General features: G+C 42.0%; 1 protein-coding gene across 2 annotated transcripts in view; it reads left to right on the top strand.

Moving 5' to 3' along the window:
* Positions 1-12,038, top strand: part of LOC132021867 (ubiquinol-cytochrome-c reductase complex assembly factor 1) — a 97,810-nt gene that overhangs the window by 34,553 nt on the left and 51,219 nt on the right. For both annotated transcript variants that reach the window (XM_059406870.1, XM_059406868.1), the window contains exon 6: positions 3,381-3,438. In XM_059406870.1, coding sequence (XP_059262853.1) covers positions 3,381-3,438 — 58 coding nt within the window. The remainder of the gene's footprint in view (positions 1-3,380; positions 3,439-12,038) is intronic.

Raw genomic sequence — 12,038 nt, 5'->3', positions numbered from 1 at the left:
GAGAGAGAGAGAGAGTAGGCCAGGCAGGTTTGGGGTAAAAGAAGAGAAAATATATATATATATATATATATATTTTTTTTTTTTTTTTTTGGGGTAAAAGAAGAGAAAGTTAGTTAGCCAAGTGTAATCTTGGGAAGTGAATACTTGGGAAGTGAATATATTCACTTCCCAAGATTACACTTTTAAAGTGGCTATTGCCCTTGGATTTTTGGTATTTTAGGGCTTGACTTTTAGAGTCCTGAGCATTCAGTAGTTTTTAAAAAGGATAGAGAGGCTTAGGTAGCTCAGCACTGTCATCCTTACTCTTCCAAAAAAGTGAGGCCAGTGTTAATTCCTGAAGATTGTGTAAGAATGAGTTGTGAGTAGCCCTATAGCCTCTTGGATTCGCCCATAAAATGTCCAAGTTATAGACTCTGTATCATCTCAGAGCCAACGTGTTCAAAGGTCTTGATCCAGTGACCTCAACCTTGGGGATTCTGACTGGTGAGACTAATGGCCCCCTGTTGTTTCCAAGATGTTCTGATGGTTATCCCATTTGTGGCATCAAGGAGTATAACCTCTGTGAGAATGCAGTGGTTTGCTAACTGGTCTTTTGGAGATCAGTTCTGTTATGAGGAGCACTTTGGAACAGACGGGGCCAATCAATAAAGTTTGTGTTGAATTCCATACTGAAATTCCATTCTGTATGAAAACTGCTTTGTCTTTAGATCTTAAGAGACTTAATACCTTGGAGAGGAGTTTCCTTAATGAGTAAGTTCTGAGTCAGTGAATGAGGTTCATTTTATTGACACAGTCTTAAATAGTGAGCTATTTAAGATATTTTAAACCCTACTGTGGAAATAATTCACCGAGAAATAATAGTAAATATTTATTGAGTACCTATTAAATATTAACCATTTTGCTAACATTTCATAGGCCTTATCTCATTTAATCCTCACAAATCCCTATAAGGTAGGTTCTCTTGTTCTCCCCATTTTTACAGAGAAGATGGCATAGGCACTGAGAAGGCTAAGTAACTTTACCCAGAGTCACATAGCAAGTTAAGAGGTACAGTCAGGGTTTTGAATCAGAAGGTCTGTCCCCGGAGGCTGCATTAAACAAACAACTGTGTTAATACTGTCACTCCATAACAGTGATGAATTATTTAATTTTATCCAGCTTGATATTGAGGAAGAAAGTACTTAGCCTCAGGAAATAAATGGGCCAAGCGTGTACTGGTGTAAGAGTGTGATCTTGACAAAAGGCAGTAACATTTTAACTTTGACGTGTTTAAACACAGTTTTTTGAGCTGAAGATCATCTATGTTTTTGTGATGCTTATGGTCATTCAGTGGTCTTATTTCTCAGGGCTTTACCCTGTGGGTTTCTGTTCTGACTTTGCTGGGTACAGGGAGTCAGTATGCCAGCTCTTTTCCCATTGTTAGCCCTGAGCCGACCCCCAGGATGGAAAATGGTGACCCAAGTCCAGCTGCTGGCCTGTCTGTCTGTCTGTGCTTTCCAGCCCAAGAATTGATTCCCTCTCTGAGAGAATTGGAAAGGCTCCTGGAGGCTGCCGAGAAGCTTTGATGTAGAAGTAGCAATTGAACAGATTGTCCTTTAGAGGCAGCCAAATTTCATTTTCCAGATTGAAAGACAGACTTCCAAGAAAACTTTTCTTTTTAATGTTTTGTTCTAGCATCCAAAAAAGACCCAACTTCAGATCTGGGCTTGAGAGTTTCTCATGGCTATTCTTGTTCTAGGTGGAGGGTGGTTGGCCCACTCTCAGATGGCATGTGTCTTAATAGCTGTATGGTTGGCCAGGCCAGCTTCACCTCCCTCCTACTGGGTTCCAAGAGGAAGTCCACTTGACAACTGCTGGGCACCTCCCAGTAAGCTCACCAGAGTATTTTGGTGTCACTTTATGACAGATCTGGACTTAAACTCCAGCCCAATCACTAGCTTGTTATATTGTGGCTGCCCTCAAGTTACTTAGCCTTTTTGGTCCTGTTTCCTCATCTCTAAAAGGAGGATTATAATGCCTCCCTTCAGGGTTAAAGTGAGAATTAATTAAGATAATGTATTGCCATGACTAGCAGTGGACCTGGCAGGAAATACGGGCCCTTAGTGAATGTTAGCTTCTGATACTAGTATTAGAAAATCAGTTAGCAATTAAGACCACAGTGCCTGAAATCAAGCAGATCTGAATTTGATCCTAGATGCTTGATTTCGTAGCTGTGTGACTTGGGCAATTATGGTCTCCTAAGAGTCCATTTTCTCACCTGTCATTGAGGGTATTAGTAATATCTACCTCACAGGCCTGTTGGTAGGATTCATTGAGTCATGCATGTAGGCATCAATTACAATGTCTCACACAAAGTAAGCCCACAAGGAATGCAGCTCTTTAGTATTATTGGTAGTGTTAGTGTGCTTCACAGAGGTTCTGCTCTGTGTTTTCTCTCCTAGTGGCCCTAGTTTGTTATCATTTAGTACATTGTATTGTTTACAAGGCAGAAAATAACCCTTTTTTCTTGAGTCATTGCTCAAAGGGCAGATTCTACTCGAAGGGCCCAAACTGAGCACTGATACTATTCTTCATCCTTTTGCTTTACCTTTTCTCCCTGTCATGTAATTGGGAAGGTACATTCAGTGGGGGACCCCTCATCTAGGCCAGAGGCATTTCCTAGAGATCTGAGAATTGAGAGGCGTGGATGTCTAAGCAGTAACCTGAGTTTTAGTGTCTTAAAGTTTTGTCATTCCTAGGGGGTGATGAATGGCCTTTCGTTAGATGTAATCTGCTTTCCTTTTCAACTACAGCTCCCTAGAGCCTCACTTCTTTCTCCTGGTCATTTATTTTGGGCGAATCATTCAGCATACCCAGTATGTTTGTAGCATACCCAGTATGTTCGTAGCATACTGGGTCGCCTTAAGGAAGAAAGACAGGAAAAAGAAACTAGAAGAACTTAGACTTCTCAGCAGGGCAACAGTGAAAAACACTTATACTTAAGTGTGGTAGACAAAGAGTGTCGGCCTAGCTTTCCAGATGAACTTGAGACTAGGAAGGGAAAATAGCATATAAGTTGGAAGGAACCATACAGATCATCTAGGCCACATTATGCGAAGTGAGAAAACTGAGCATCTGAGAAGAAAAGCGATTTGCCCAAGGCCACACAGTAAAGTGGTACCAGGGCTGGAACTAGAAGGCTGGTTGTCTGACTGCATTCAATGCTCTTTCGACCCATCATCTTGCCCTGTGGTTCCACTGGCCCTCTCTGTGGTCGCATAATCAGAGAACACTGTAGCTGCCATATATTTGAGTTGAACAGATTCCTACCAATATTTAAAATATAGTCAATATTCCTTCTCTAACCCCTCACGTATTTATACTTTATTATTATTTTCTAGGGTGTCAGATGCCTGATACATTCAATTCATGGTTTCTTATAACTCTACTTCACGTCTGGTAAGTGAGCAATTTAAGTGAAGTCACCAAAAAAAAAAATTTTTTTTTTTAAACACTGCTAACTTGCAAGGTATAGCCTTCAGCAGGGCTGATGATATGAAATGGCAGTTGTTCAGGCATTAAAAACTGTTCCTTTCATTTTAATAACTAGTGTCTTAAAGCACATTTTTATTAAAGGTCAAAGCATAGTCCCAGAAAGAAACTAATATTTGTAAGCTTTTCTCAAAGAACACCTAACCTGGTGAACAATGCTATCACTATCTTTAAGAGACTCTGTGAGCATGGATGGAAAGTTCTCTCCCTTGGCTGTTTTAGGAAAATTCACATTTACGTAAAAGTGGTTTGAATTGTGAGAATCCGTGGTCATTTTCATTGCTGGTCATCAGAAACCTATAACAAATTATAGCACTGACATTTACGCCTGTACCTCTAAAATGTGCATACAGGTTAAATTCATGCCAGGTTTGTTACATGTAAAAATATTTAACACCTTAAACAGTATATTTTTTCTTCAGCTGCAAATTAAGTAGCCAAAAAAAATCAATTTTTCATCTAATGTTACACAGTATTAAAGGTCAGAAGGATATAGGAGAGACGTTGAAGTGGGGGCTGGGGAATGCATTTATTGAACTGCCAGATCTTGGGAAAGTAAATTCTGGAGAACTAAGTTTACTACTTTGACCATAGTGAGTATCTGAGGAACGTGGGGAATGGTTGCCCTGTCAAAAGGACCCTTGTTTGAGACTCCCTTCAGCTGAGCTTTGCATCACAGGACTGACTACTATATAAAGACTTTTTGGTTTTGATCGCCTCTGAAATATTTCTCCTTCTGAACTTCCATAGTCACTGAGATTGGCTAAGGGGCACAAGGTAGCAATTTATTTTGTGTTATTTTTTCTAAGCGGGTACTTGATTGAGTGCATGCTCTGTCCTGGGAAGTTTGCTGGGAACTAGCAGTGGTTCTCAAGAAGCTCACAGTCTAATGAGGGAGATAAGACATTTAAAATAGTCAGCGATAAATTGGAATGGCTAGGTTTTATGATAAATCTGAGTAAGTAGTGCCTATGGGACCACAGAGGAAGCCACAATTATCAAAGCCTTTACTAGTTCTGCCTATTTTTTTTTTTTTTAATATATAGTCTTTTAGTCAGGCAGCTAAGAAGGCAGACTACCCTCTGTCTGAACGGTGAAGGTTAAGGAAAGGTTTAGGGAGGGCAGCTGGATATACTGAGAGGAAAACCACTTTTTTAAGAGGAGAGCACTGCAGAGGTGGCACTGCAGAATTACTCACTGGAAAGGTGGGAGGGCCGAAAGGAGGCTAGGCTGTTCCCAGAGGAGCTCAAAGATAATATTCAGAGCTGGTATGAAAGACTCTTTATTGCCCATATAGCTAGAGGTATCAGAGAGTTAGAGGGAGTGGATGGCAAAATAAAATATATAATCCCTGTAACCACATCCCAAGGTCGATCCCTGACTAATAGTAGCCAGGAGAACCTTGAAACTACTTAAGAGTTCTTTCAAGATAGCCACCATTTCCAGACATGCCTGCTGCATCTTCCTTGCTGAGGTTGGTTCTAATTTCTCAGAGGAGTGGGGAGTACTGCTACCAGTTAAGTAGGGGAGGGCGGCTGTGTGCCTCAAATCCACACTTGGTCTCCCTCCACCCTTCCTTATTAGTTCTTAGGATCTGCAGGCTCACAGATGGTGAAATGAAGTGGTAGCTTTTCAGTTTGAATCGGGAAACTCTTACTGAGAACTCACTGGGCGTTAAGGACTGGGGGCTTTGGAGAGAAGGGCATGCACCTTTGGAAACAGTCCAGCAGGTGACAGGCAGAAAGTACACTTGCCCAAAATGGATGACATTGAAAGATGTGCTGTGCCCAGGGCACAAGCAGAATCTATGGAAGGACAGGGAGGTGTGACTAAAGCCAAATTTGGTGGTAGTGGTTGGGGAGAGTATTGGATAAAGAGTGGCTTTGTGGTAGGAGTGACATTGAGATGTACCATGAAGGGTGAGGAGAATTTCTGCCAGAGAAAAGGAGGGCATTTTAGGTTGAGGGAGTATCAGGGGCAAAACACAGAATGTATGTTCAAGGACATGGAGTATTTGAGGACAGCCACTTGTCTGAAGTGTCTAGAGCAGGTTTGTGCAGGAGTTTTAATGGGAAGCATTGCCGTAAATGTAGTTTGGGGCCCAATTGTGCTGTCACCCTCCAAGAAGAATTGGGGAACCTTTTCTTCTAGGGCATAAGGGTATTAGGAGGAGGAATGGATCCACTCCAAGTCTGTGGAGAAGCTATGTTTTTCCAGCCCTGTTCTCTTAGCCCGGAGCTCTAGGAGGATAACTGAGGGATAGCCATGTCCGGTATTATAGGACTCAGTGGACTTGCCAGAGATGTGTAAGGTTGAAATACTTCCTGTAGGTGGTAGTATGAGGGAGAGCTAGGGAGGCTTAGAAAGCAGTTACAAAAGTAGAAAGAGTCCTTCCCATCCCCTAAGAAAAAAAAGTAAACCCTAATAAACAGAATACCCCGGCAGTGGACTTTCCAGAAAGCTTCCTTGGATTCCCGAGGATGATGACTCCCTGTTGGCTCTTAGAACAGACACAGGATTTCTCACATATTTCTAGTTCCCTAGAGGAGGTGTTGATGATTTCCTTATCCTGTGTGCTTTCTTTAGTTCCTAAGTTTTTCTGTGTATTTCCAGTTTCTAGAGGGCCCATATCAGTGTGTATTCACTTGAGCGTGCAGCTGCAATGACGATGTGTCCTTTGTCTCTGCCGGACAAGATTAGTATTGACTGTGGCCGCTGAAAAATTGTTGAGAGAGGTTGCTCTCTGGCTTTCTTGCGTCCAACTGTAGACTTGATAAAGGCAGGCCTTCTCTCTTCCCTGTCCTGGGCAGTCACATTGCAATCCCTTAAGGTATCCATACCAGAAACCAGGGAGAGCTCCTTGACTTTCCTATCCCTTCATCTGGTCTCAAACTTTTTTGACCATGAACCACAGTAACAAATGAATTTTACCCTACAACCCAGAACGCATACATCTCTGATACTATAGTTTTAAAACTTGGCCTTACAATGCCAGATGGTCTCTGATATTTTCTATTCTGTTTGAATTCATTATAAAAAAAAAATTTAAGATGTCACCCGTTAAATTGATTTTACTGGGTTATAGGCAACAGTACCTGGAAACTGGTCTTTCGCCTCCAGTTTCCATCTTCACATGCCATTGGTCTTCTCAATCTCAATACAAATTGGATCAGTACACACACACACTCCTTAATATCCTCCATTATTCTTGGGACAAAGTGTGTTTCTTGGCACGGTATTCATATCCCACCAAATACGCCACCTCTGCTAGTGCTATTCTAGGTGCCACTATCACCACCACTCCCTCCTTTACAAGATAAAATAGTATTACATAATAGAAGTATCAAATCTTCTCTACAAAGCTTTCTTCTGTTCAGAAAGCCCTTCTCCCTGCTCTCCCCTGACAAACTCCTGTTTTTCATTCAATATCCAGCTCAGATATCATTTCTCTTTGAAGCCTTCGCTACCCTTCAAAGGCAATAATTAGTTCCTCTTCTGCGTTTTCTTAGTATTTTAGACACTTCTATCACAACACTCATCATGTAATACTATTATATTTTACCATATCCTCTTTTTTTTTTTTTTAAGATTTTATTTATTTATTTGTGAGAGAGAGAGAGAGCGAGCGAGCGCGAGCACAGGCAGACAGAGTAGTAGGCAGAGGCAGAGGGAAAAGCAGGCTCTCCGCCGAGCAAGGAGCCCGATGTGGGGCTCAATCCCAGGGTGCTGGGATCATGACCTGAGCCGAAGACAGCTGCTTAAACGAATGAACCACCCAGGCTCCCTACCATATCATCTTTATAGATGGTGAATTTATTGAGCGCAACAATTTTTTTTATTATCTTTTTGGAAAGGTATGAAAATGAGATATTTCTTCCCTCAACTGCATGTCTTACTCTTAGTTTGTATCAGTAAATGTTCAATAAGTAATTGATGGCCCCAGATCTGGCTTGGCTCCTACAACATTTGGAAGGGTCCTGGCACTGTCTTTTGGTTGGGTGAGAGTGGCAAAGCTCCACTCCTACTTGTTTCTCTGGTGGTTACATGTATGTAGCTGGAATTTATGTTGGCGTTAGTAGATTTGTTGGAGGTTCCCCTTCTAGTTGTGGAACAGTAATACCTTCTAGATGCAGAGGTTAATTTTAGGAAATGGAATGGAATAAATAAAATTAGAATATACTTATGATGGAGATGGGATGCAGGGAATAAATTGCAGGTTTTTTTTTTTTTTTTTAATTTTATTTTTAAGTAATCTCTACACCCAATATGGGGCTTGAACTTACACCCTGAGATCAAGAGTCACATGCTTCACTGACTAAACCAGCCAGGTGCCTCTGCAGTTTGTATGTTTTAAAAATTATTTTAAAGTCAGGTATATCATAAATGTAATAATTACTAAGCCTTTTACTAATAATATCTTTTGTTTATTTTACATGTCCCTTCTCCCTCTGCCCCTCCCTGCCTGCTCTCTCTCAAATAAATAAATCTTAAAAAAAAAATAAAACCACAGATCTATTTGATTTTACAAATAGGGAAATGATTTTGGCAAGTTTAAGGAATTTGTCACAGGCCTCTTGATCTGTAGTGGAGGACCTGAGACTCAAATCCAAAGGTAACTGCTCCTTCTGCAATCCCTTTTATCCCCTTTTGATGGTCATGGGCATGGGGGCTTCTTCCCATGAATAGGAACAGCATAACACTGACCATCATCTGTACGAAACTGTGTTTCTTGGTGCTCGCTATCTGGGTTCTGGGGGAGGCAAGAAGTAGATCTGAAAACAGTACAGGGTGATAAGTGCTCTGTGTAGGTCTTATGGGAGCACAGAGGAAGAGGGCACTGCCTGGGGATGGTCAAAGGAAGCAGTTGCATTGGCCTTCTGGGGTCTAGAACCAGAGCACATGGGGTCTTGAGGAGTTATTAGGAGGGTAGGAAGTAACTGTAAGCTACTTTTTAAGACATTCCAAGTGATTAAGAAAGATGTTCACTAGAAGGAGAAACAGGACAGAGAGGAAGCATTTTGATACTTGCTTTCTATTTTTTATTTTAAGAGGGGGAAACACTGGAACATTTTTATGAGTCTGGGGGAAGAAGCCTCTGGGAAAGAAGAGAAGGAAGTAAACTGTGCTGGTAGGAAGGGGTTGGAAAACAGACTGGTCCCAGTCTCCAGCCAGAGAACTGCCCTAGCAGATGCTCCCGGCCTTTGCAAGGGGGCTCTTTAAAATGGCTACAGCAGCTTTGATGTTACTGTAGTCCTGTAGGCTCACGCTGGAACATCCAGCGGCTCCAGACCTGCTAGATATGCTGAGGCCTGGCCATGTGTACATCCTCACTCTCCATGCCCCAGCCAGTCACTCTGTTCAAACACTCACAAATGTGGCTTTTTACCCAAACTAAAGGCCGATGCAGCATCATTTTATCAACATTGCATAACCTAAAAGCACTGGTACCTGCTACCCAGGAGCTTGTCCTCTGTAGTGGATCTGACAGGCAGGCCCCAGGCCAGGTGTAGTTCTTGGAGGAGGCTCGCTGTCAGGTGAGATGGCTTCAGGAAGTGCCTCACCCCACTTGTCTGTTTGCCCACAGACTGTCCTGTGGCCCCCACACTCCCCACACTCCCCACATAAAGGTTAGGCTTCATGGGGAGGGAGTTTAGGAAACCAGATGGAGATAGCCATGTACACAGCCCCGGGGAAGGGTAAGCATGCCAGCTCACAAATAAATAAACTCATTCATTAGCACACTGCTGAGGCTTGAGTGTGGGCATGTAGACTCTGCTTCCTTGGCCTCGGCTGGTGGCAGAGGAAGGGAAACAAGCTATGTGAAAGTCCCTTTGGGATTCCTTCATAGCAGCCAGAGTGACAGACCTGCCTTGAATGCCCACTAGTCTTCATTGAAGTCAAAATCTGATCCACTCTGAGCAGCTTATAAAGCACCATAAGGGAGAAACAAGGCCAAAACACAACTGGCATTGTCAGAAGGCCCAAACAGAGCAAGTCGTACAGGGTACTGAGAGCTGCCAATACATGGCAGGAGGTCAGCCTCAGGAATAACAAGAATTCTTCCCTCCCAGGTTTAGGAAGAGAGGAGCAGAGCGTGGCTAGGACTCTTGTTCCTTTGAACTTTTGCAGAGAGTGTTGCTGTCTTTCTCTTCTTCCTTGTCTGATCCAGCAGGAAGAGGCTCTTGGAGCTGTGCTGTCACAGAATGAGGGAGAGAGCCCATATTGACACTGCCCTGGGAGACACTGGCTTGGGGGAAAGTAGGGGTGTTCAGGCTTCATTCCAGCTCTGTTCTTTTCCTTTGGGCAACCTTAGGTTACTCAAGTAATTATGAACTACATTTTAAGGTTTTCCAAATGATCAAGAAGGTGGGATGGAGGGGAAACATTTTTTTATTTCTTATTTGAAGATGGGGAGACACTGAAATATTTTTATAAACCTAGAGAAAGAAACCTCTTTACTTCCTTCTCTTCTTTCCTCAGAGTGTCAGTTTTGTTTTTGTTTTTGTTTTTGTGAAATGGGAGCAGTTAAAATTGATTGAAAGAGGGGTGCCTGGGTGGCTCAGTGGATAAGCGTCTGCCTTCCAGTCAGGTCATGGTCTCTGGGTCCTGGGATCGAGCCCTCATCAGGCTTTCTGCTCAGCAGGGAGCCTGCTTCCCCCTCTCCCTGTGTCTGTCTCTCTGCCTATTTGTGATCTTTCTCTGTCAAATAAATAAATAAAATCTTTAAAAAAATTAATTGAAAGAGTATGAATGAAAGTGCATTTTCTTTCTTTTTTTTTTTTTTATAAGTTTTTGTTTATTTATTTAAGAGAGAGAATGAGAGAGAGAGGATGAGAAGGGGGAGAATCAGGGAGAAGCAGACTCCCCGATAAGCAGGGAGTCTGTGGGACTCGATCCCAGTACCCCAGGATCTTGACCTGAGCCGAAGGCAGTCGCTTAACCAACTGAGCCACCAGGCGCCCCAAAAATGCATGTTCAAGTGACAAGTCTGATATTAGAGGATGTCACAAATGGGAGTAATCACTATTATTATTTGCCACAACATCTTAGCCCTTTGTTTTTTGAGACACCTAGTGAAGTGAGTCTTTTTCCCCTTTTCTCTGCCTCTGTGCTTGCCTTTTAGCGATGGTTGGGAGCCAGGACTAAGACTTAACTACTCCTTTTTTTTTTCTTTCCTTTGCTAGCTGGGCTATTTGCTTTCCTTATATGTAAAGGAGATCAGTATTATTTATGAGCCACTGGAATCACTGAGATACAAGGATGGTACTGTGAAGCTTAAAACCTCAATAATAAATTGTGGGTTTAAGAACATCATCAAACTTGGGAGGGGTAATTGGAATTGCTCCTAAACAGAGCGTAGTTTATATACAGACTAAGTCTATAGTTAGTGTAGGTGCTTAGTAAATACTTATTAAATGAATGATTAAGTTCATTATTTAATATAAGAATATTTTATTGATAAGTTCTTTCTTTGTAAAAAGATTTTTAAAAGTAGTCTCTTTTTAGGGCAGTTTTAGGTTTGAGCAGAAGATTATCTCTTTTTTTAAAGGTTACATTGCATTCTTTTTTAAAAAAATTTTAAATATTTCATTTATTTATTTGATAGAGATCACAAGTAGGCAGAGAGGCAGACAGAGAGGGGGTTGTGGGGGCTCAATGTGGGGCTCAGTGCGGGACTCGATCCCAGGACCCTGGGATCATGACCTGAATTGAAGGCAGAGGCTTTAACCCATGGAGCCACCCAGGAACCCCTACTTTGCATTCTTTTTTTCCTTTATATCTGATCTGTGAAGATTTTTATTTATTTATTTGACAGAGAGAGATCACAAGCAGGCAGAGAGGCAGGCAGAGAGAGAGGAGGAAGCAGGCTCCCCACTGAGCAGAGAGCCCGATGTGGGCCTCGATCCCAGGACCCTGAGATCATGACCTGAGCCGAAGGCAGCGGCTTAACCCACTGAGCCACCCAGGCGCCCCCTACTTTGCATTCTTTTTTTTTGTTTTTTTTTTTTTGGTGTTTTATTTTATTTTATTTTTTTTAAATTTTTAATTTTTGATAAACATATATTTTTATCCCCAGGGGTACAGGTCTGTGAATCACCAGGTTTACACACTTCACAGCACTCACCAAATCACATACCCTCCCCAATGTCCATAATCCCACCCCCCCTACTTTGCATTCTTAAGGGCAGTTTTTATTATGTTTTAGCAGGGAAGTGTCGCCCCTTTCCCCTCCTCTATCCCCCACAACAGAGCTGAAATTACGAAGTTGAATCAATAGCAAAATGTAATTTGTTTTCTCAACACTTAAATATTTATTATGAGGAATGCACCTATAATGTAAATTGAGGTAGAGCTATCCTGTTCTGCTCTTTAAACCTAGTATTCTCAATTGTGGAATATAGTTTACTTAGGGGCTTAGAGCCTGTGTGTGACAAGATCGTTTTGTTTTTGTGTACCATTTTGGACTTATTGCACTCCTTTTCATCTCTCAATGTACTTTAACCTTT

The sequence above is a fragment of the Mustela nigripes genome, chromosome 7, assembly GCF_022355385.1.
Source record: "Mustela nigripes isolate SB6536 chromosome 7, MUSNIG.SB6536, whole genome shotgun sequence".
In the NCBI taxonomy this organism is placed as follows: Eukaryota; Metazoa; Chordata; class Mammalia; order Carnivora; family Mustelidae; genus Mustela; species Mustela nigripes.
Note: the sequence above shows the minus strand (reverse complement) of the source record. Positions and strands in the feature narration are given on the sequence as shown.